This window comes from Catharus ustulatus, chromosome 14 (assembly GCF_009819885.2).
Source record: "Catharus ustulatus isolate bCatUst1 chromosome 14, bCatUst1.pri.v2, whole genome shotgun sequence".
Classification (NCBI taxonomy): domain Eukaryota; kingdom Metazoa; phylum Chordata; class Aves; order Passeriformes; family Turdidae; genus Catharus; species Catharus ustulatus.
This window is the reverse complement of record NC_046234.1, coordinates 14,384,658-14,407,698: the sequence shown is the minus strand read 5'-3', so window position 1 is coordinate 14,407,698 and position 23,041 is coordinate 14,384,658. Positions and strand designations below refer to the sequence as shown.

Below are 23,041 nucleotides of genomic sequence, written 5' to 3'. Positions count from 1 at the left end.
CATTGATGAGGTCTTCTCTCAGTTCTATTCTCAGGGCTGAACAGCTCAGGGAGGCTCAGCTCCCTCAGCCAGCCTGTGTAAATGAGATGATCCAATCTTCTTCCCCTGGCTGAGAATTGTGCAAACAGAGGGGAGCCAGTGTAGAAAACAAATCACAGACCAGGCTTTTGTTTTAGTCCTAGAACTCCAAACATTCACCTTTAAAAGGCACTTGGAGAAGAAGTGGAGGGTTTTTAATCTTATTCTGAGCTGGGCAGGAAACCAAGGCTGAGAAGAAAACACATCTCTTCCAAGGAGCTGAGCACAATGTAGGAAGGAGTTCAGCTTCTCAAGGCAGTATCAGCCAAGACTGGCAGACTGGCACAGCACCCTGATGAGACTCAGGGCAGACAGCTGGCCTGACTCCCAGTGATGGATTTCCCATTAGAAGCAAGGGGGAACAGCTGCTGGAGCCCCTGCTAAAACTATTCCAACTTGAGGGGCAGATGAAGTCTGGGAGCAGAGGTGAAGGAGACAGCAGCCGTGTGAGTGTGCTTTCCCTAAATTCATTTTAAGTGTAAATCCACATACAATGGCAAGCCCAGGTTGTTTTCAGTTCATGTAACCTAATGCCTGATTCCCTTTTATGCAGTGAACAATTTCCCCTTCTGTTTCTTTATCTTTCTCTAATGGCATTTTTAAACTAGAAATGCAGCAGCAGTCTGACATGGGTCCATGGTAGAGCATCCAACACTCCCATGAACAGAGCAGGAGGCAGCAGTGTCCCACATTAGCTCATTAAGAGACTTTCATAGGCATGCTTCTGCTAATGTAAACTCATTATCAGATGGAACAGCAGCAATCGTTTTCACATGGATGGATCCAAGTCCAAGTGATTAATTGTTTCTCTGCTCTTAACTGGGTTCTTAAGTATTTTTTAAAATGTTGCCTGAGAACTAAGTGGCCTTGTACTACATTTATACAGTAATTTTACCCTGTCCCAGTAGGCCACTGACAGCTGTGCTCAGCTGATCAATGCAGTGATCTGTCCTGACACCACATGCTGGTGAGAGGAGAATATTTGTAGCAATATCATGTTTCACAACATCCATGCAAGAATAAGAATAATGTTGATTTGTGGGCTCTAAACAATCTGTGATGCTCCAAATAATCAAAGACATTGTGGCCCATGTTTTAGTCTCTCTGACCATGTCTTTAGCAACATAAGCCTCCCTGTCTAATAATGTCAGCGTGAAATGGACTCTGAATCCGTGATTATAAAAATTGGTTTTGGTGTTTTTTGGAAGAGTGTTTGATGTCCTTTCATCATCTTTGCAGCTGGGAAGTGGACTGTTTGTCTAATGAGGGGACAATGACACTGAGAGCTTAATCTTCCTCATAAAGAATAACAGAACCTGGCAGCTATGACCATTGGGAGCAGCAAATTTCCCTTGGAAGTGTGAGCTGGGTGCTGCAACCCCGCCCTGAAACGCTGGGGTTGAAGAAAGCACAGGGTGGTTTCAAAGAAACAGGGTATTGACGTTTCTGAAACAAATATTTTAATTTATGTTTTGCAGAAAAATAACCCTGTTAAACGATTTTTTATTCGTTTCTGACTGGCAACTAAACCAAATAGCATCGTTCCAGTGCCACAGGCATTGCAAACTTTGACCAGCTTTTGTCAGAAGGAAAATCCACCCTGTGCTAAGCAGATGTCATTATTTTTCAGCTCCATCCCACCTTAACTATCTGGAGAATAACATTCAAGTGCAGAGGTCAGTGAGGGAAAAAAAATCCACTGCTGCTGGCCAGCTGAGCCGATAGCATAGACCATACATGGATTTGGAATGAAGGGCATCAGACTCACAACCTCCCTGGTGCCAAGAAACACACAGCTAAAATCGGCAGCTCAGAAATGAGTAATGCACAAACATGGTCCAGAGTGTTAGAAGTGTTCAAGCACTTCCAGAGTATGTTGGGTAAATGAGTATCTGTTTCCATGGCACCAAAACAGCACAGAGATCACGCCATGTCCTCCAGCAGCTCCCTGATTCCATGCCCAGTGAATGAGAGCAGAGCTGATCTCCAGGAAAAGCACTCCCTGCCTCCAGGGTGGGGCTCAACCAGGTCCCCTCTTCATCTAGAAGCAAAGCTCATGGGCAAGGGCTGCCCAGTGCTGCTGGCAGCCAGGTGAGCCTGGCTGGGAGCCACCAGCCACCCCCTCAGAGCCCAGCCAGGTGTGCTCAAGCCCATCCAGATGTGCTCAAGCCCATCCAGGTGTGCTCAAGCCTATCCAGATGTGCTCAAGCCCAGCCAGGTGTGCTCAAGCCCAGCCTTTGGGCAGGAGCATGAGGGGGCTCCAACATCAGACAGAGAATTTGAAATGCTGCTTTTGTGTAGTGAGGTGGAAGGGGTTTTTTTTGCAAAAAAACCCATAAAACTGTACAGCTTAGACACATTCTGGATTCTGAGGGCATTTACATGGCACTGAGAGGTGTTAGGAGACTCTGTCCTAGTCCTGCAGTCTCTTAAGAAAATATCACTTACATGGGCTGGCCCATACATGCTCAAATTGTTTAAAATGAGGTACATAGCTAGGTTCTCCCATGCAGAGAGGGAGCACACAAATAGCTGTTTTACTTTGTATGCCTACTGAAACCAAAGGCAGAACAATTTATTATTCCTCTATTAAATATGCAAATTAATTATGTTAACCCTGAAGTTGTTCCACTCAGTTGTGTCCAATTCCCTCAGTCAGATCATAGTTCTAGAGTGGCCAAAATGATTGCCTTACCTACAGTAAAGAGATTCCATCATCTCAGTGATGTCCTGCCAAAGGAATGTGACTGGCTAGGATCAAAATTATTTTGGCTGAGTCTTGGAAGGCAGTTTTTTGGTTTGCCTAGAGTCTGGGGTCAGGCAGCTGGACCTCTGGACAGCTGATGATCTCAGCATTTTTTTCCAGAGAGATCACATATGGGGATCACCTTGTGTCAGCATTTCACTGGAAACTCTCAGTGCTGTCTTTGTTAGACTTCCAGGGGTAGCCCAGTGCCTGCTGGAGGTGGTGCTGTAGGACAGGTCCTCAGACAAGGCTGCTTGGAAGGCATTGCTGCCACTCTTCAGAAACAGTCTGAAAGCCTTCCCAGTGGTCAGGAGAAGAAATCCCTGAAATTTGTTCTGGGATAAACGCCCTCCTACACTAAAATTCTGTCACGTCTGTCTCTAGTACCACTTGTACCTCAGAAGAGAGTGCTTGTGGAGTGGCCAAAATGTTTGCCTTACCTTCAGTGAGGTCTTGAGTACCGTGGAATGCTTTGGCATCTGAAGGGAAGGCATTGCTGGAATCTGCAGTGCCCCTGCACAGAGGTGCACCAGCTCACCCTACCTCCATCAGTGACCTCTGCAGCTGCTGGCTTTTGCCCCCAGGCATCCACACCCATCCTCACTTCCCACCTTAACATACTGGGAAAAACATAATGCTTTGCTGCATTATGTTTGTAGGAATGTTTTATCCTATTAAGGAACTTCCAGAAGCCAGATGTTCTGTTTTAGCAGGGACTTCCTTTTTTTAAAACAAGCATTACTGAGCTGATGTTATTTTTATTCGGTTCTCCTTGTGAAACTTCCAAAGACAGATTTTTGCTTGGCAATGTCACAGCAGGGTATGAGAGAGAAATTGCTGTCCATCTGCCTCTGTCTACATATGTACATGTACCCAGGGAACCCACTCAGGGAGCACTACTGATACTGCACAGCTGAATATTCGTATATTAGGAAATTGGTTTATTAGGTCACACTTGCTGGCCCACTCTAACTTTATGTAATTGTGCATTCTTTTTCACAAGATCATCTGTGCTTTGGAGGCCTCTGATCTGATCAGGCATGGAGTTAGGAGTATGTGTTGTAGAAAGCTCTGGCCTGTAGGATTCCCAGGTCTTTGGCTGCAGAAATCAAATGGTGTCTTGTAAACTAAATGGGAGATGAGGAGGATGTCCCTTCCCTGGCAGCTGGACTCCACCTCAGCCTCTGCCATGGATTCCTTTCTGAACAGCCTGAAATCACTTCCATCAACTTTTATTTTCTCACACAAACCCCTGGAGACAGACTTGGAGCTGTGCTGAGCTCCTGTAGCTCCAGGGAGGGTAAACAGAAGCAAGTACTTCAAACCAGCCCCAGCCAGCCTTCCAGTTTGTTCTGAAAAACCAGACACAACGTGGTGAACACCAGTTACACAAATTGACTGAAATTGCTCTGTCCTTCACGTTTCCATCACTGATTTGAGGATAATACCTTCCTCTGACATCACAAGAATGGTAAAGTTGTCATAAGGTGCTGAGCTGTAACAGCCTTGCATCCTCAGAGCTGGGACCAGTGAGTTCACATGCAATGAATGTTTTCAGTGTTCAGCACAGACCTTGAAAAGTACACAGTTAACAAAAGCAACATACTTTCCCCCATGAGATCTCTCTCATCAACCAGCAATCATAGTTTCTTTTATTCTTAGATTTTTTCATATTTTGTAACATTCAGAAGTCAAAAGATCAGTAAGTTTTCAACATGCTCTGAACTCCCTGGCACTTAAAGCTCTAACACAGGCAAATGCTGAAATTAGAAGTGAGCCACAGGACAGATTTTCCCATGCTTACTAATCAAGAGTCACTGATGTAAGGATTTCTCTCCCAGGCTAAAATGTCTCATCTTTCTCCAGCACAAAATTTATTTAGCAAATAAAAGGAGACCTGTGACCTCTCTATATGTTGACTTGGGTAGTTGTAATTTCTAACTCTCAGGTTTCACCATTACAGTCACCCCAGTTCTGTGTTATACAAGACTTGGTGGCTGTGGCTGCTAAAAAGGACACAAGTGTCTTGAGGCTAGGCTGCCTGGAGAGGGGGATTAGTAACAACCTGTTTGCTGAACCCATGAGTCATGGAAAATGAAAATAGAGGAAAATCTGCTAAGGAGTCTCATCATTCCTCCAGCTGATAAAGTAAAACTCCCTAGAGTATTATATGATCTTCTTATCTTTGTCTACTCCAATTTTAAATTGTATTTCTATACCTTTCCTTAACAAACTATTCTATGGTATGAGTGTTTGCAAGTTTTTCTTGAACTTTATACTTTGTTTTTTTCCTCTGTTTATTCATAGAATTACTTTGAGATTTGGCTGTGAAAACATAAATGTGAGAGTTGACCAGTGTTTTAATGATCAGGAAAGGGAGGGAGGTGTCTGACAGCACAGATCATGGCTTTCAGGGCTGAAGTTTCATGATTATTAGCTAGACAAAAAGAAAATTTGAGTGCAGTGAGCAGGTCTGCTTGCCAGGCTAACTTGAATGTCTTTTTGTCTTGCAGAAGATGAAGCCCATAGTCCAAAGAAGACGATCTACCTCATCTGCCATTACTAAAGCTCTTGGCAAATCAAAGTCCCATTCCAGGTAGAAAAAATACCTTTCTGACTCCTATTTCCATCTTTCTGCCTACACAGACTGAAATCAAACTGGTTCTCAATTTCATTTAAGTGTTGAGGGCAATTTGGTCCTGCAGCAGGGGCGGGTGGGGGCAGGTGGAGGGGGATGAGGCACCAGACAGACGTGGTGGGTTGCAGGACGGGCTGATGCAGATTTAGCACTCCTGAGGAGCATCCTGGCATTCCACCTCAGAGATTCCCTGTGCAGCCACCCCAGTTTACTCACTGCCAGAGCCCTCCTGCCAGTGGGAGGGATAATCCTGAGAATTGCTTCTGGCTCAGCTACAGGTGCACCTGGGCAGGTGAGGGGGCTGGAGCTCTTCTGGAGATGGAGGGAGTGGTGGGAGGCACATGCCAGACACTGCTGAAACACTAAATGCTCTTACTTAGCCCTGAGCTGAGCACCTCAGTCCAGTGGGAGCTGAGTCCTCCTTGAGCTCATCCCCTCCTGCAGCTCTGTGTCACTGCTACAGACAAGGGGATAGCATGGTCCCTTCTGCCTTGCTCTGATAGCAGTCTGGTAAATAACATTTCCTGAGGATTTTGTTTAGTTTGATTTTTCCCTTCTTTGTAAGAAAGAGAAGATAAAGCTGAACTGATCGACACTTAGATCTGGACCAGCCCTCACAAAGAATATCCCTTTAGTATTACACCAGTGGTGATCAATGCACAGCACAGCCTGCTTCTCTGGAATGGGGGATCATTTAATAGGAGGGGCGGGACTGATTTTCATTTGGTTGTCATTTGACAAACTTATGTGATTCTTTTTCCTTCCTCCCACCCCCTCTAAATTGCAGTAGGGGAAAAAAAAGTGAGGAAGAGAAACAAATTCTTGACTTTATTTGGCTGGAGAACATCCTCATGAGGGAGGGAAGCTTTAAATGTTTCTTGTGATGGATTGCTATAGAGGGAGCTGGTCCAGTGCCATCTTTGCATCAGTGAGATTTTTTTTGCTATCCTGCCATTGTGTTTATAAAGCTGGGTAATCCTCCAGCTTTAGGAAATCCACTGCTTGGGATTGTAAAATGCTGTGGCTCCCACTACTCAGTTGATGGATATGGAGAGCTTTTAATATTATATCTGAAGGTGATTAAGCTTCTCACAGCTGCATAAGTCAAGGATTCACTTGGTGGTGGCTGTGGAGGAGGGAAGAGGGAATTTGTGTTTGCCAGAGTGCAGGTGTTCTGTGGCTGGGGGAGGATTTTAGCAAAGCAGCTGCTGGCTGGTTTTAACCTCACTGCTGTGAAATCAAGTGAGTTCAGTTGTGAGGCCAGTGGAAACTGAGTTAAGACCAACAACATCAAAAATACAACACTTACAGCTCGTGTGGTTTTTTATTTGTTTGTGCAGTGTCCTCAGACTAGAGGGTAGAGCAGCAGAGGATAGAACAGAATTGCTGAGGGGTGAAGGGAAGGCAAGTATCCTTGCCTGCAAGCAAGATACACATTTTTGTCTATGTATAGAGACAGGAGGATCTCTTTGAGGTTTTTTTCTGTGTCAGTCTAAGGCCATGTCTCAGAGGTTCACTAGTTAAGCCAGCCTCAGGCACAGGAACACACTGTGAACAGGAACTTTTCCATGTTCATGCAGCACATCCCACGTGCTGTGACCCAGAAATGGCTGTGGGAGCTGCTGTGTGCCAGCTGACCTGAGCCCAGAGCAGTGCTGAGGAGGTGCTTTGTGAGGTGTAAGGTGTAAGATTGCACTTGGCAGAGCTCTTCCAGCTGGGGACAACGTAGGGAGAGGGTCTGGTTCAATCCTCATGCTGCCTTTTTGACTGCAGTCACCATGCAAAAACCCTCAGGGATTTTTGGAAATGGTGAGCACCTACATGAACCTTAGTGGAAACAACAAGCTGGATGGCAGCCAGGCAAGCCAGAATCAGATGTCTGGAATTAGATGAGTACATGCAGTTCATTTTCTTTTTTGCTGCAACTCTTGTGCTGACAAATTGTTCAGTCTGGATGGAAAACATGCACAGAAAGGGCAGTGCCCCCCACGCCCAGCTGAGCTACACCATGAGCCATGGGTGTTCCATATTCAAGTCATAGCTCACACACATGTGCAGGAAGTAAATCTTTTACCTGAGTGAGAAATTACTCAAAAACTACTATTTCAGCAGCTTCATCTCACCAGATTTGGTGTGGGCATTTAGGTAGTTTTCCATTTGTCTGAGGCTGGTAAAGTTAATTGTGCAGAGGCAGGTGAATGTGGGTCATAATAGAGAGCAATAAGGGGTGGGAGAAGTTTGGGGCTATGAGGCTCCTCCAAAACAAATGCATGTGACAATCACAAACCCTTCTAAGGAAAGCTTCTGACAAAGTCTTGTGATTTTTCTTACTCCTCCAGGGAAACTACTCTTTCCTCTTCCCATTCAGACAATGGGCTGCCAAGTGGGGTGTTCAGCAGCCCAGGCTCCACTTTCATCCTGGACGAGCGAGTGCAGCTGACCGTGGGCCTGCAGACCCAGGAGAGACATCTGATTTTGTTCAGTGATGTGCTGGTCATTGCCAAGTCCAAGTAAGAGCAATTCCCACTCATTCCTTTTCCCCAGCAGATGCTGTTGTTGCTAGGCTCAGCACGTGGTGGGGTTTTGGGGCTGTCCTGTGCAGAGCCAGGTGTTGGACTCAATGATCATGTGGGTACCTTCCAACTCACGAGATTCTGTGAGGCTCTGATCTATTTGTGGAGCACCCAGCAGCCTCCAAAACAATGCTCATTTGGAAATGTAGCTCTAAAATATGTCATTTCCCCCTTCCACCTTCACAAATTCTTCTTGGTATTAATGTTTCACTCCATTTGTCTGGAGAAAAAGGTTGTTTAATCAGTTTTACCCATTTCCTTATGAGGTTGCTTGAAGATACAGCATGAGGGCAAGAGGCAGAAGGACAAAACTGACTTTCAGTCTGACTCCTTCTGTGATATAAATAAAGAGCTCTAACTGCATCTGGCATGACTTGAAAGGAGGTCTAAATGCTATGCCCTGACCTAAGGAATTAATAATTTCCATTGTAGATCCTCCTCCAGCCTGAAGCTGAAAAAGCAAGTGCATCTGAGTGAAGTGTGGACCGGCACCTGTCTCAGTGAAGTGACAGAGAAGAAGATGAGTCCTGAGAATTCATTTGTCATTGGCTGGCCTATCACCAACTATGTTGTCACCTTCAGGTATCTTATCAGACATCAGATCTCCCTCTGCATCCCAGTAGCTACTCAGGTCTCTGGTGTGTCAAGTGAAACAATGACTGAGGCTAAAGGGCCCATTTCCTTTTCCATTTCCTTACCCTGAAACCTGGGTAACCTGTGCTGGCAGCAATAGTTCTAGGAACAGCAGACTTTGGGAAGGAAATACTAGGAGAAAGAAAATAGCAATTAAAGGTCACTGCAAAAATAATGAGGGCCCACAAGATGAGTTAACTTCACAGAAAGGGATTTGTCCCTTATCTGAACATTCACCAGTCTGACAGGAAACCTGGTCCAGTTTGTTGCTGGGATTTTTTTGTTATTATTATTTTTGTTATTTGTTAAAATAGAACAGAAGAAGGAAAGGACTGTGCTTTTGTTCCAGGGCTTTGCAGGAACCAACTTTGACTTACAGCCATATATAAATGAAATTGGGTAGAGTTTCCAAAGGCTGTTACCCATTCAGCACTTGTTTGATGATCTGCCTCCCTTTTTGTCTTCAGCTCAGCTGATGTGAAGGAACGATGGCTGTCAGCATTACTGTGGTAAGTGTCCCTCCTTTCATCCTCCTTCCGGGTGGTGCCTCTACAGACCTTAGAGAGATTTGCCTTTCAAGTTGTGCTCTGATTTTCAGCATGTTAAGTGTCTAAGTGCTGTTTGAAAAATCCACCTTTGAAATCTGAATATAGATGCCCCTAGGAGAGTGGAAAATTGGTGTTAACAGTTGGGATAAAAGGGGATCCATCAGAAGATGATATTGTTGGAGCATCCTTTTCCCTTTGGAGCTGGAGGTTGACTTTGCTAATCACTGTGGAACTGTCACAGGTGTTACTGATTCCTCAGATGTTTTTTTATTTGAACTAAAATTTTTATTATGTTGCATCTAGAGGCTACATTTTTTTCTTTGTCTTTTATGTTTTATATGTTGCTTCCACTAACACCCAGACAAAAGTGTATATAAAGAGATAAAGAGGGGAAGAAATCCAATAATTTGTGGAGAACAGTAGTGATCCTGAGGGAACACTGGAAGGAATTATGCAGGACACATCTGCCTGCACTGAAATACTGTGGGGGGCATTGTTAGTCTTTGTGCTCCAGGTAGATAAGGAAGTCAGTAGGAGAATGTGGCCTCACTATGAACAATACATTCATATATGTCATAATTAATCTGTATTTATTACAGTACCAAGGAGGATGTCCCATCCAAATTTTAGGGTCCTTCTCAAATGTCATTGGGAAATTACATCCCTTCCCCTTTTCTTTGATTTTCAGCCACATCAATGAGGTAAAACAAAATGAGTATCTGAAGAATCTGACCCTTCAGATCGTCGTGCTGGATGATGACAACTGTTCTTCTGTGAGTAAAGCTAAGAACCTGCTCATCAGAGCAAGACCACACAGGGGTCTGTGGAGTAGGGGAGGGAATGCAGGGCTGTGCTGGTATTCCAGTTTCAAATTCGAGTCACAGCTAAAAAGATTTAGAAGGTGTGCACGTGGGTGTCTGCATCCTTCCCCCTTGGAGCCCACTTGGAGAGTTTTGGTTTGAGAAATGAAGAGGTAGCCAGACCCTTACCAAACAGCACTTAAAGTTATTCTTCACCTCTGACTTCTTTTCTCTTTTCCTTTTGCTTCACTTCAAAATTCATGACAGTTTGTGGCTGAGTGCCACAGTCAATTCCTATTTCCAGTGCTATGAATTGAGGCTATTGATCACAGTCACTGGTGTGTTGTCCTGAACTAATTTATGTCTCAGTCTAGCATACATTTCTTGGCCTCATGCCGAGCTTGGTGGGTCACATTTGCCTTCTGGGTATTCTCCTGTCAAAGAGTGACCCCTGACACTCATGGTTGATGAGCATTGCCATGTTCCATGTTCACCCTTTTTGAGTGACAGTGGCACTATAATCAGCCAAACACTGATGGGATCAAACACAGCATCTGTGCACCACCCACCTCCTGTGATTTCTGCTGGATGAAATCTTTGGAGGGATAATAGACCCACAAGAGAAGAAGTAGTAGAGAATAGCTTCTATGTTGTATAGCCATAATCCTTGCTGGTGTAGTTCAAATTCACACAGTTCATCCAACCATGAACATTTAGTAAACACACTCATTAGACAGAGATGGGAAATTTTCCCCACGTTTTGAAGCTACAAGAAACTGCAGCCAAACTTCTCACCTTTGTCTTAGCTTCCTGTGTTTTCTCTGTTTGCCTTTCTAGACTACTGCAGTCAATGTGTCCAATGTGGAAACTGCAGAGAGTGTGATGAAGAAGGCTCTTCTACAGCTTGAGCTCCCTGTAAGTGGCAGGTGACAGATCTTAGCTAGGGATGTTGGCATCATCTGGTTCACAGACAGTGTGGGGGTGGATAAGTGTAGATTTGCTGTCTATTGCTTTCTGAGTGGAGGGCAACCTCATGGACCCTCACTCTGGCCTCTCTCAACTAACATTTTTCTCTTCTCTGTTCCTCACCCACCAGGGCAGGACCAGTGAACACCACCTCTGGGTGGTCTCAGGAAAAGATGAGCCTGCTTATCCTCTCATTGGTAAGAGTCCTCCCATACTGAGCATCATTTTGGTACTTAATTCTGGCACCAGAGGAATGAGTGATAAATTATATTAGTGTGTGTGGCAGAGAAACATCACAAACATTGCAATCTTCACTTAAAAAGCAATGTTAGGGACACTGCTGCTGATGTGACATAAAGTTTTTTGTGAGATGTGACCAGGCTTTTATCATTTCAGCATCCACATTTAATCAAAGCATTGTGATATCTTTGAAAAACTTCACACTTACCTCCCTTTTCCAAGCAAATCTGCATTTCGGGGTGAGAGCCCATCACACTTTTCAGCAGATGCTCCAGATAAATGGGAGATCTTTAGGCTGGCCCAAGAAGTACCTTCTTTGCAGCAGATGTGATGCAGGGGTAGGACATGCCTCAAAGCCTAATTCAATCCCCATGGCTGCTGGTATGACCTTGCAGGGCTACAGGCTTGGAGGCTGGTCATCCTCTCCTGCTCAGCTTTGCAGGAATCTCCTCATGGGCAGAGCAGGAGGTCAGGGGCAGCCTCAGCCCACCTTCACTGTCTGTGACAGAGGTGTCCACTGATCTCTGTCAGCATCTCCTGACACTTCCCCTTTGCCTTTGCGCTCTGTCAGAACCAAACCAATTGCTGCAGTCAGGTGGTCATTCAGCAAGAGTGTTTCAGAACTAGAGGAAAACACTTTGGCAAATGAAAGAAGCAGATTTTTAGATGGTCTTATAAGCCTTTAGTTAGGAAGTTAACATGTTTATCCTACTCTTTTGGTATTTACTTAGTTTTCATTGCATTTCAGTTCACAAATAATGAAGCTGCTTTCCACACAAAACATTGCATCATATTGAAAGCCCAGTTTGTTACATATGGGTGTTATATTCTGAACTGCTACCTTAATCCAATACTAAACTGACCTCATGAGCACATGTGGGCCACTTACATCAATGCCTTTGCAGGCTGTTCATTTGAAAACTTTCCTCTTTAACAGTTTGTGTTTAGGTTTTAGAAACTCCTCACGTTTGAGGGAGGGTAGGTGTGTATATGGGGGACAATCACAATGCAGGACAGCGCTACAGACCCGTAGGGGATGATTTCAGAAACAGAAGAAAAAAGAAAATAAACCACTGAATTTTGTCTGTTAAGTTCTAAACATTCATCATGGAGATCAGCAAAGCTGTAATTTTCCAATAACAAGAGTTTTTACCATAGCTCTGCATCTTTCCTTGCTCTTTACACAATTCTGCTCAACAGGGCACGAGCATCCCTTCAGCATTGCCTTGAGCTGTCTCCGGGACTCTGCTGAACAGCAACAAAGAACCAACAATAACACTCTCCTGGCTGATGGGACAGAGGCCTCCTTCCTTGCTCAGCTCCCAAAGGAAAAGCAGTGCCAGTTTGTCCTGAAACCCAGAGTCCAAGCTCCGATGCAGCTGAGGAGAGGTAGGGGCTGCAGGGGTGTGGACAGAGACTTCATTGCTGTGCAGTGCTGAACTCTTCTGGCATCATACATGTACCCCAGAGTTGCTCTCACACCTGAATGTAATGTAAAGAGGAAGAGATTCCAGAGAGGTGAAACTTCTCTGTGCAAATGTTCAGACTTAGCTATCAGTCCTTCATTAGTCTCCAGCTGCAAGTCACTGTAATAGAATTATAGAAAATGCTGAGTTGGGAGAGAACCATCAGTATCATGGAGTCCTGTCCTGGACCCAAGCACCCCACCCTACACCTGAGAGCACTGTCCATATGCTCCTTGAACTCAGCCAGCCTTGCTGCTGTGCCCACTGCCCTGGAGAGTCTGTTCCAGTGCCCAGCCACCCTCTGGGGGAAAAACCTTTTCCTGAGATCTAACCTAAACCTCCCCTGACTCGGCTTTGTGCCATTTTCCCAAGGCTTATCACTAGTCACAAGAGTGAACTGATTCTTGCACTGCAGAGTCAGAAAGGTTCCCTGAAGAATGGTGATTGAGAGTTTTGCTGATGGCTGAGAGATGAACAAGTGGTTTCACTGCTGTACACTGTCTAACCATCCCCATTAAGAGTGCAGTTAATAAACGGGTGAGGGTAGAAAGAGCTTGTTTTGCTGGGAACTCTGCCTCCACTGTAGATCACTCACTGTCCAGCAGGAGGACAGACAGGTGTGTAATGAAGGTCTGTGTTTTCTTTCAGAGTCACTGCAGAAACACACCAAGAGGAAGAAGTCCTTGATTGACTGGGCCCTGCGCCGCAGCACCAGCACCCCCACGGGCAGCCCCCCTTCACAGTCACCCACCACACCACGGAAACTCTTTGGCCTGTCCCTGTCCTCTGTCTGTCCTGATGGAATCCTTCCCAAGCCAATCATGGTAAGCAGCAGCCTGGACTGCTTGTCTTGACATAAACTTGATGTGTTTAGCCCAAAATTTAAAGCCACTTGCAGCATTTATGAGGATTGAATGGGGAAAAGGACCCTCATTTACTTGTGATCCAGACTCAGCTCAGTAGCAAGGGTGGGAACAGCTCTCTCCTGGATAATCCCTATCACTTCACTCACAGACATCTGTCCTGTCTCAATGGGTGTCTCCAGCTCATCAGCAGCTGACAAATGGCAATGTCAGTGGATCCTGCCATGCTATGCAGCCTAGAACTCACTCACTGCAAGTGTCCCCTGGGCTCACACTTGTCACAGGATAAGCATGTCCACATGAACTGTATCTGCAGCTTGGCTGTCAGGTTCTTGTCCCTGGTTCCATCAGGGTAAATCTCTTGTATTGTTTTCTTCCCATTACTGACTTGGTCTTCTGCTAATTACATTACATGATGTGCAATATACACAAACAAGAGGGTAAAGTGTTAGGCTCTAAAGTACAACTGGGTTTTCTCTTAGGATATGCTGCTCCTCTTGTACCATGAAGGTCCCTCTACTAGGGGCATTTTCAGACGTTCTGCCAATGCCAAGACTTGCAAGGAATTGAAAGAGAAGCTGAACTCCGGAGATGATGTTCAGGTGGATGGAGAGTCAGTCTTTGTGGCTGCAGCTGTCATCACGGTATGTCTGGCAGAGTAACTCATCTGTTTGGGCTCATGGTACCTTCCTTCTTTAAGGAAGCAAGGAGTCTTTATGGGTAGGGAGGATTTCAGGGGAACAGGAGGCATTTTCCAGCAAGGAACATTTTCACCTGAGGGCTTGGTGTGTTTGTACACAGAGGTATCTGCCTGATACAATGACCCTGCTTTTCACATGTGCATCCCCTCAGGATGGGGCTCCTCTGGCACCTCCCTGTACCAAACCACTCCCAGCAGGAAATACAATGATGTCCACCTGCAAGGCAGCCATGATGTCTGTACAATGCCAAAAAATGCATAAAACCCTTTGTGGCAGCAGCACAGATGTTCTTTGTCATTTCTGAATGCAAGGAAGAGGCTGCAGCTGGTCTGCAACCCCCAAAACCTGTGCTTTCTGCACCCCCAGCCTTCACCCTCTGATCAGCCAGCACGAGGGAAAGCAGCTGCTGAATCCAAGCAGAAGGATTGTGGTGGTGGGGGGTGAAACTTGTGATAAAGACCCATGTTTCAATAAGGAAAAACTTATATTTTGTACTGGTAATTAAATCTGGTCAGCATAATTTAGGCACCTAAGTATCAAAAAACATCTCCAGTTTGTTTGTTGGCCTGATATTCAGGCACTTCCCAACACAAGACATACATTGAGTTGTTAAATGTTGTTAACTGTTGTTAAAACCAGCAGTCCTCCTAGCTGAAAAATGTTTTAGAGATCTGTGCAGGGCCTCAGGGCTGAGTCCTCTGCTGGATTGGAGGTCAGCCCTGCTCTGGAGAAGGGGTAAAATAGGAGGGCTGACTGTTCATGTTGCAGTGCTGCTATAGAGGAGCCTGAGGGAAACAGCTTGATGGGCATGGGAGGGGAGAATAAACATGTTTGTGTAGTGTCTTGTTTTATCTTGTGCTTAATATGAATAAACAGTGACTGTATGCATTGTGAAACTGAAACCAGGAATTCAAAACTGACCAGACTGCTCTGCATATATATATTTAATTCAGGATTTTCTCCGAAATATACCTGACAGTGTTCTATCCTCAGACCTGCACGGACTGTGGATGGAAGCTGTGGACACAGAAAATCGGGCACATAAGATTGAAGCTATCAAAAGGTTTGTAAAAGCCTTTGTAAAAGTTCCTTTTGGTGAGAAAAGGGAGACAATATGGCCCTAAGAATAGTCTTCATTTTCTAGGAGACTACTGGCAATGCTTCAGGCCACAGTGGAGGAGCTGTTGCTGATTGCCAGTGTCACTGATCAGAAAATTTTCTGTTCAATGGTGTTTTTTGAACATCCTTAACATTTCTGAGCCCAAATAAGTAATTTAAAAATTCTCTTCTGATTATTAGTTCAAATTACCAGAACAAGTAAACTGAAAAAGCATAATAATTCACCTACCAGGTGTGTATCTATGGTAGCAGAATTAGATTTTTAATGACAGTACCTTTATTCTTATGTGCACGAAATGAGGCTGATCACCGTATTGGCAGTTAGAAGAAACAGCCCTGTCAAGGTGGAGACATGGACAGTGAAAATGGCTTTACTGCCTTGAAACTGCTGCCCTGAGCATGAGCAGTTTATCAGCCTCCTGTTGGATATCCTGTTGAGTCAGCCATGGCTCAGCTCAGTTTTTGAACCTTACCATTTAGCCTGGGCCTTCTTTATCCATGTTCTCCATAGCACATGACACAGCAGTGGTGTGGTTTGGTGGAGCTGTCTCCTGTCTCCTCTGGGCACTCCCTGTGTAGTCCAAGCGTTGTGGGCTCCCTCCCACATCCTCTGAGCACAAGTCCCTTGTCCCTCAGTGACCAGAGCAGGTGGGCAGTGTGGATGCAGAGTTGTGGCTCTCACATGAATTGGTGGAGGGGAGTGACACAGGTTCACCTTATTATCAAATGTGAATGTCTCAGGCTGGGTAAAAAGGGGTGGGAAAAGCTTTGGGATGCAGCTTCTGGAATTCAAAGAGCAGATGTTTGTGAACAGCACTGTTTTTCTTTTTTCCCACTCTCTGAACAGTCTTGTCAACCAGCTTCCAGAGGCCAACCTCATCCTGCTCAGGCACCTCTTTGGAGTCCTCCATCATATTGAGCAGAATTCTGGAGTGAATCAGATGAATGCCTTTAACCTGGCTCTTTGCATAGCACCCAATATGCTGTGGCTGCCAAGTCCCACTGGGCCTGAAGAGGAGAGCCGCTCTACAAAGAAGGTAATCTTCCCTGGGTTTGGCCTCACCTCTGTGTTCCCCTTCCACTGCTTTTTATGGGCACTGCCTTTTGTAGTCTAAAGGAGGGCATAGGGCCAGTGACAGTGCTGGCTGAGTGGCATCCAGGCCTTTCCTCTGTGCAGCTGTTGCCCATGCTGGGAGGGGTTTAGCTCCTCAGACTGTCCAGGGTGAGAAGGGAAGCAGTGATTGCTTCACCAGATGAACTTCCTATATGGTCAAGCAAGCACAAGAAAACTGGAGCAGCTGAAGTTGGACACTGCCACCTCAGCTGGGACAAAGAAAGCAATGAGCACAACAGTGCACCAGAAAGGAGGAAGGCTTGCTTGCAGCTTATGAGGTGTAAGCAACAGTGAGGAAAACTCTAGAACGTGCTACACCTGGCTCACAGTACCAGTTCACATATTCTTGCCTCAGGTGTTCATACAGATGCACTATTAACATTATTAACAGCTGTTTGAGGAAATTGCATCTTTTTTAAAAAAATGGGAATGATCTGGGTATGATTTTACTTGCTCTGTTTTCATGAAACTGAACCTGAATTCCTGTCTTTGCCAGGTGGCCTTGTTAGTGCAGTTTCTGATTGAAAACTCAGGAGAGATTTTTGGGGGTGATATTGCTTCCTTGTTCCAAAGACCTGACAAAAAGAAGTCCAAAAACTCAGAAGAATCTCTGGGTAAGTTGGTGGTAGTAAATCATCCAGAAATATTTAAAATCTTTTAATAAGGTATTTTTACTAATAATAATGAGGTAAATAAGGTAATATTTAACAGGTAAAGTCCTCAGACAGAAGAGTTTGCTTTACCTTAATGTTTCTTGTAAGGAACAGCATTGAAAAACAGTTGGGTTGGGTTTTCCCTTTGCCTGTCAAGCATAGGCAGGAAGAGATAGCAAAGCAGAGGGCTGAGGTGCAGAAGCTCCAGTGTGTCCCCAGGGATGGTTGTTTTTCTTTGTGGCTGCTGTTAAAGCTACTCTAGCCATTGCAAGAATTTAGTGTAGCCTTAGCACTGCCATGTCCCAGCAGTATTTCTATTTTCCATGTTAGTTCTGTAAAGCTAAACCACATAGTTTTTATGGAAAGAGATGGAGTTGTCTCTGTTAACTATCCTATGAATACAGGCCAGTGGTGAAAACTGGTCATCAAGCCAGAATTTTTTTATTATTTCCTGTGAGAATACTGGGTCATCTTTGTTTTTCCATGGACTTGATATAATTCCCCTGTTTTGGTTGTGAGGTACTGTATATATATATATATATGGCAACAAATTAATTTGTGTCCTCTACCCTAGACATAGGTTTGGCTCAGCCTGATGATTCCTCTGATGAGCTGGAGTTTTCCAGTTGTGATCCAGAAGGGAAGCTGGAAGGGAAGCTGGAAGCTGAAACAGATGCCATTTTTGAAACACCCAGCAGCTTGTTTCTTGATGAGGATCAGGAAGACTGGGACTTGTTCAGTGAGATCACAGCCTGCTACCAAAGCAAAGCCCAGACCAACGCCAGTGCAGACAGCTATGAGCTCCTGGAGGAGGATGGCTCCTTCTGCTCCATCGGCTCCATCCGCTCGCTCAGCCCGGCCAGGGACCGCTGCTCCTCTGAGCCCAGCGTCTGCCTCAGCTCCCAGCTGCCCGCACAGAGCCACGAGCCCGTGGCCCGCCAGTCCAGCTGCGATGCCACCATCATGAGCAGCCACACAGACTACATCCACAGGCTCAGGCAGCTGCAGGTGGAGAGCCAGAAGCTCATTGATGAAGGGCTAAGCCCTGGGGTTCATAAGACCAAGCAGAACTTGTGGCAATCACCGCAGACCACTTCCAGGGTGAAGCAGCTCAGCCTTCAGAAGTCCAGCCTGTCCAACAGGTCCAGCTTTTCCAGCCTGTCCTCTACCACCACCTCCCCATCTGCCTCCTCACTTAGCTCCTTAGACAGTGCTTTCTCCTACTGCTCAGAGTCATCAGCCATTAGTCCCACGGATGTCTCATCCCTGCCATTCATGTTTGGCACTTCTGCCAGGCTTCGTGCTGTGTCCCCCACAGCAGCCAAGAGGTCCCAAAAAGAGTGGCACAAATCCTTCCCATCTCCTGTGCCTTCACATCTGTGCAATCTGGACAGTTTTCATGAGGGTGAACCCAAGGTCAGAGAGACCAGTCATTGCTTTGGAGAGCAAAAAAGTTTTCCATGTGTCAGCAGAGCTGCCATGGGAAGCCCATTCACTGACATTGACTGGGAAGAAGAAGAGAGACAGCTGAGTTGTTCAGGGTGCCCTGGCACAGGGTTCAGGAGCCAGGATTATACCAAAGAGTTTGAACAAAGCCCTGAGCACCCAGCTGCCAGCCCATCCAGTGAGACATCCCCACAGGTCAGCCACCAGCAGCACAGGGAGAAGACAGTGAAGAGCATAGAAATCAAAGGCATTGATGACTGCCCTCTGAGCCAGGAAAGCCTGAAGCGCACCAAGATAACTTTTTATGTGGCCCCAAGTAAAGAAAGTTCTTGGGGGTCTCAAGGGGGAGAAGAGGAGAGATCTGTGACAAACACCAGCAGCAGAGACTCACCCAGCAGCAGCAGTGAGCAGAGCCTGTCCAAGAGCTTGCAGACTGTGAGAGTCCACATCCCCCAGACAGTTTTCTATGGGCAGAACACCCCCCTCGTCCTGCAGTCCATCTCCAGGCGCTACCACCATGAACCAACAGTCCCATCCCTGCAGGCTGAGCACAGAGAGAGCCCCCAAAGTGCCTCTGCTCCCGAGGAGCTGGAGAGAAAACCAGTGGAAATGGCGCAGGCGCCATCCCAGAGCACGGGCTTTGACACAATCAGCCACACCATCCGCATCATCCTCCCGGACTCCATCCGAAACACCATCAGGGACTATTTCAAGCAGGATGAAACCGAGCCCTGTCCCACAGCAGAGGTGGAAGCGGTGGAGAAGGAACTCCTCCGGAGCAGGGTGGAGTGGCTCAGGAAGCAGCCTCTGGCTGAGGTGGCCACAGAGGAGCGTGACACAGCAGTGTTTGCAGAAGAGACATTTGTCTAAAGCGATGGATGTGGAGGAACTAAATATTTTTTTGTGTATGTGCAACAAAAAATATTCTGTAATATATGATCAGGTGTGAAGAATTTAGCAGGCTGCATGGGGCAACAAGTGTAAAGTGACACTAATGTGTATGTAATGACTGGGTTCAATATTCATTTTGGTGGGAGGTGGGGGGGCTGTTCTTGTGTTTTCTTTATGCCCTTTTCTGATGGAAGAGACTTCACTGGCTGGGTGTGGAGTGGAGTGAATACCACCAGACTCTCCCTGTCCATCAATTAGCTGACCTGTACAGGGCCTGACTTAATTTCTTTTTAATAGCAGGAAAAGAGAAATGTTGCTTTATTTTCTCCAGTCAGCTGCTGATGTGCTGGATGACTGGACAACAGGGACAGCTAATGCTCCATAAGAATTAGTCAAAAATCTTTACACTTGCACAAAACCCACCATTATTCACTATTCATCACAACCATTCATCCAAAGGAAAATGCTTCACCTTCATTCCAGAAATCACTGCTGCTTCACTCTGCTTATCTGCTGTCTGCTCTGGTCTAGCTCACAGCCCACATCCATTATTGATTAAGGCTGGGTTCCAAAATCAGCAGCTGGAGCCCGGAGTCCAAAGTCCAGCATGCACTGACAGACAGCATGTGTAACATTTTAAGCCCAAGATTGCTTTTTTCTGGAATTAATTACACAGTGCATCTTTCTTCTCATACCTTCCCCAAAGTTAGCATTTGACAGAGACACAGTTGCTATAAAGGATTTTAGTACTGTCAGTTTGACAGGGCTATGAATGTTCTATGTCCTCTGGGAGTTACAGTCTAGTGAAAGCTGACAATTTTCTGTCGATGCTGATGCCCCTTTCTAGATGCAGTGTGGATGAGGCAACTGACCAAATTCCTAGTCATGCTGGAGGGACTTGAGAAGGGCTTGGTTTTAGCACGAGGTCAAGGAGTTGCGGAAGTTGTCAGGAATGTTGAGTAGGTGCTGAAGCAAAGTCACATCTGTCAGTCCATACACAGAAAGTATCCAGGCTTCATCACCAATGCTGGCTCAGAGAAACACCAAATTCCCCCTCAGCAGAGTATGTGGCCCTCTGTGCTCCAGCAGAATTAAGTTTGGGGAATTCCAGGCAGGGATGCACGAAGCAGGCTGCTGGTAAGGACCACCAAAAAGATGCAGCCAGTGGACTCCTGAAGCATCCCTCAAAACCATTCTCAAAAGTGCCACAGATGTAATAGGACTTGTTAGAGGGTTGTGACACTGCCAGCTGAGCTCTAAAAAGATGCTGAGAGCACCACATTAGTTTGACAGGTTGTTTGACAGTGGGAAAAGTCTCAAAGGTAAAAAGGTTTGGGATGGTTCATTTGAAAGTTACATGAGAGTTGTCTATGGTGGTGTGTGTCAGAGAGACAATCCTTTTACTCAGTGAACAGTGAAGGGCTGAAGGAAAAGAGAAACACATGAATCCTAATGACTGAAAGGTTGTGCTTGTGGAATAAGTATCCCTGCAAGCTGCTGAGTGTCTGCAAATAGAGCTGGAGCTGCATGACAGCTGCCATGGTTCAGTCCTTGCACAGAGGGGAAAGCAACCTCTGTAAAATTATTTAGTGTCAGATCCCTCCACTCATCTGCCAGGTGCCTGTGAGGGTCAGTGACAGGAACCTGGCCCAGCACTCCAAATTCACACCATCAAATACTAGGGCAAGGGAACCAGGGGGAAGCCCAGAGCCCACTTTCCAAGGTGTATACAGTTTGTTTTGTTAGATGAAGGGTGTTTAACTCTCAGATGTGGCACCCTCTGTCCCAGATCACCTTTGTGGGCCCTTGTATAATGAAAGGTGTATATAATCATAACACAACTCCACCACCACCATAATTTTCCTCACACGTGAACAGTAACAAAGCATCCACAGTCTTTTTTTCCAGAGCTACAGTTGTAACTGTTTTAATAAAAGACACACAAGTTGTCATTGTGGTGTTGTCACCTTTTGTTCCCTTGCTCTTGCTCCCCTCTCCCATGTCAGGGTGGTGCCATTTGCACTGAACTGCTGTGAAACACACTCACCTCCCAGGCCAGGTCTGTCTATTCTTGGAAGAGAGATGATTCTGTATTCTAAACATGCTAACAGATTGTAAACTCAGTGTTTGGGCTCAGGTCAAACAAAGGGGACCTGAACCAAATGCAGAGTAAGAGCTCACAATTTACATCACCTAAAAATACTACAAGAAACTTAGAAATTAGTTTAGAGAAACATTGGGAGAGGCAGGGGAAAACAGAGTTTTCCTTGCCTCATTTAGGCTGCCTAATGTGGGCACAGTTCCCTGGGTAGCTGCTCTAACCCAACTCTGTATTATAGCATTTTTCTTTATTTTAAACAAACCCTCCCCCCCCCCCCACAAAACGTAGCACAAACCAGAGTTCTGGGCATGGAAATTTGCAGCCCTCTTTTTCCATGAGCCAGACAATAATGCAACTCAGAGTCCAATCTTGAAAATGTTCCACAGCCCTCAGCTTGCTCGTAACAAGAAATAATAAATACACAGACACTTGGTTGGCTTTCTGCCCCAGAAAGGCCATATCTTCCCTTAATGTATAGCCCTGAGACACAAATAGGTTTCCCTCTGCCCTTTTTCAGATCATTTAGACCACGCTGGTCTGTCACATACTGAAAGCCCTACTCAGTGCCCCACCGGATGCAGGCTCTTGGGAAGTTGAGTTTCATGGTCACCATCCAGGAAACGAGGAGCCTTCAGGGCCTGCTCCCAATTTAGACCAAGGCCAAACACGTCCAGCTCATCTGCCTTGAAGAGAAATGACTCATGCAGTTCAGCCTCAACTTATTTCTGCTCAGGATATATGATTTCTTTCCTTATCCTGCAGGCTGAAAGAAACATGACAGGAGTGCCTGAGGCAGCTGTAGTTTACTTTAAACTTTCCAATTCTATTTCTGATGTTTCAACTGTCAGGAAAGCCAATCTTCCAAGACACACTGTCCCTCATCCTTTGCAGGTAGCTCCTTTGTGCAGAGGCCTCTCAGTTATCCCATGGCACCTTTGAGGGACAGTTCCAGCAGAGTAGCAGGGGCTGCTTTGACTCCCTGCATTTCAATGCTAACAGTTTGTCCAGAAACTCTTTCTTCAGAGGTCACCCACACTCTGAAGATGAACACAGCAGTCATTCAACCCTTCCAAGCCAGAAGCTGCTCCCTCCCTTGCCGTCCTGCCAGGATGTGTGCAGAGCTGACATTTTCCAGCAGCAGCTGGGGTCCAGCTTCAAGCTCTCAACAAGGTGGGGACTGAGGAGTGGGACTGCAAAGCTCCAGATCACCTTGGTTTTGCAAGTGGCACCATCAGGAGGGGGAGAGACCTGAAGTGCTACTGAATGGCTTAACTACTTTAATTTAATCTATTCTCTTTGCTTTTTTTGCAGTAAACCTGGGACAAGTTGGAGGAGAAGAGGTTTGGGAGAAACAGGCACAGCCTGGAAGACTTTTCTGATGTATGACAAAGCAAAGGGCTACCCTGTCACATTCCAGTCACAAGGCTGAAGCCTTAGTACATCACCACAACCGTGTTCCCCAAAC

General features: G+C 45.8%; 1 protein-coding gene across 1 annotated transcript; it reads left to right on the top strand.

Annotated features, from left to right (window-relative positions):
• The first annotated feature begins 5,340 nt into the window (after positions 1-5,340).
• LOC117003107 (rho GTPase-activating protein 20-like) lies at positions 5,341-21,390 on the top strand. The gene is made up of 14 exons (XM_033072760.1): positions 5,341-5,420; positions 7,802-7,972; positions 8,468-8,617; positions 9,136-9,177; positions 9,905-9,989; positions 10,854-10,931; positions 11,113-11,179; positions 12,423-12,611; positions 13,337-13,512; positions 14,034-14,195; positions 15,206-15,315; positions 16,219-16,408; positions 16,982-17,099; positions 17,713-21,390. Exons 1-14 carry the CDS (start codon positions 5,341-5,343, stop codon positions 19,452-19,454), a joined length of 3,360 nt encoding a protein of 1,119 aa, XP_032928651.1. The 3' UTR covers positions 19,455-21,390.
• The last annotated feature ends 1,651 nt before the right edge of the window (positions 21,391-23,041 follow it).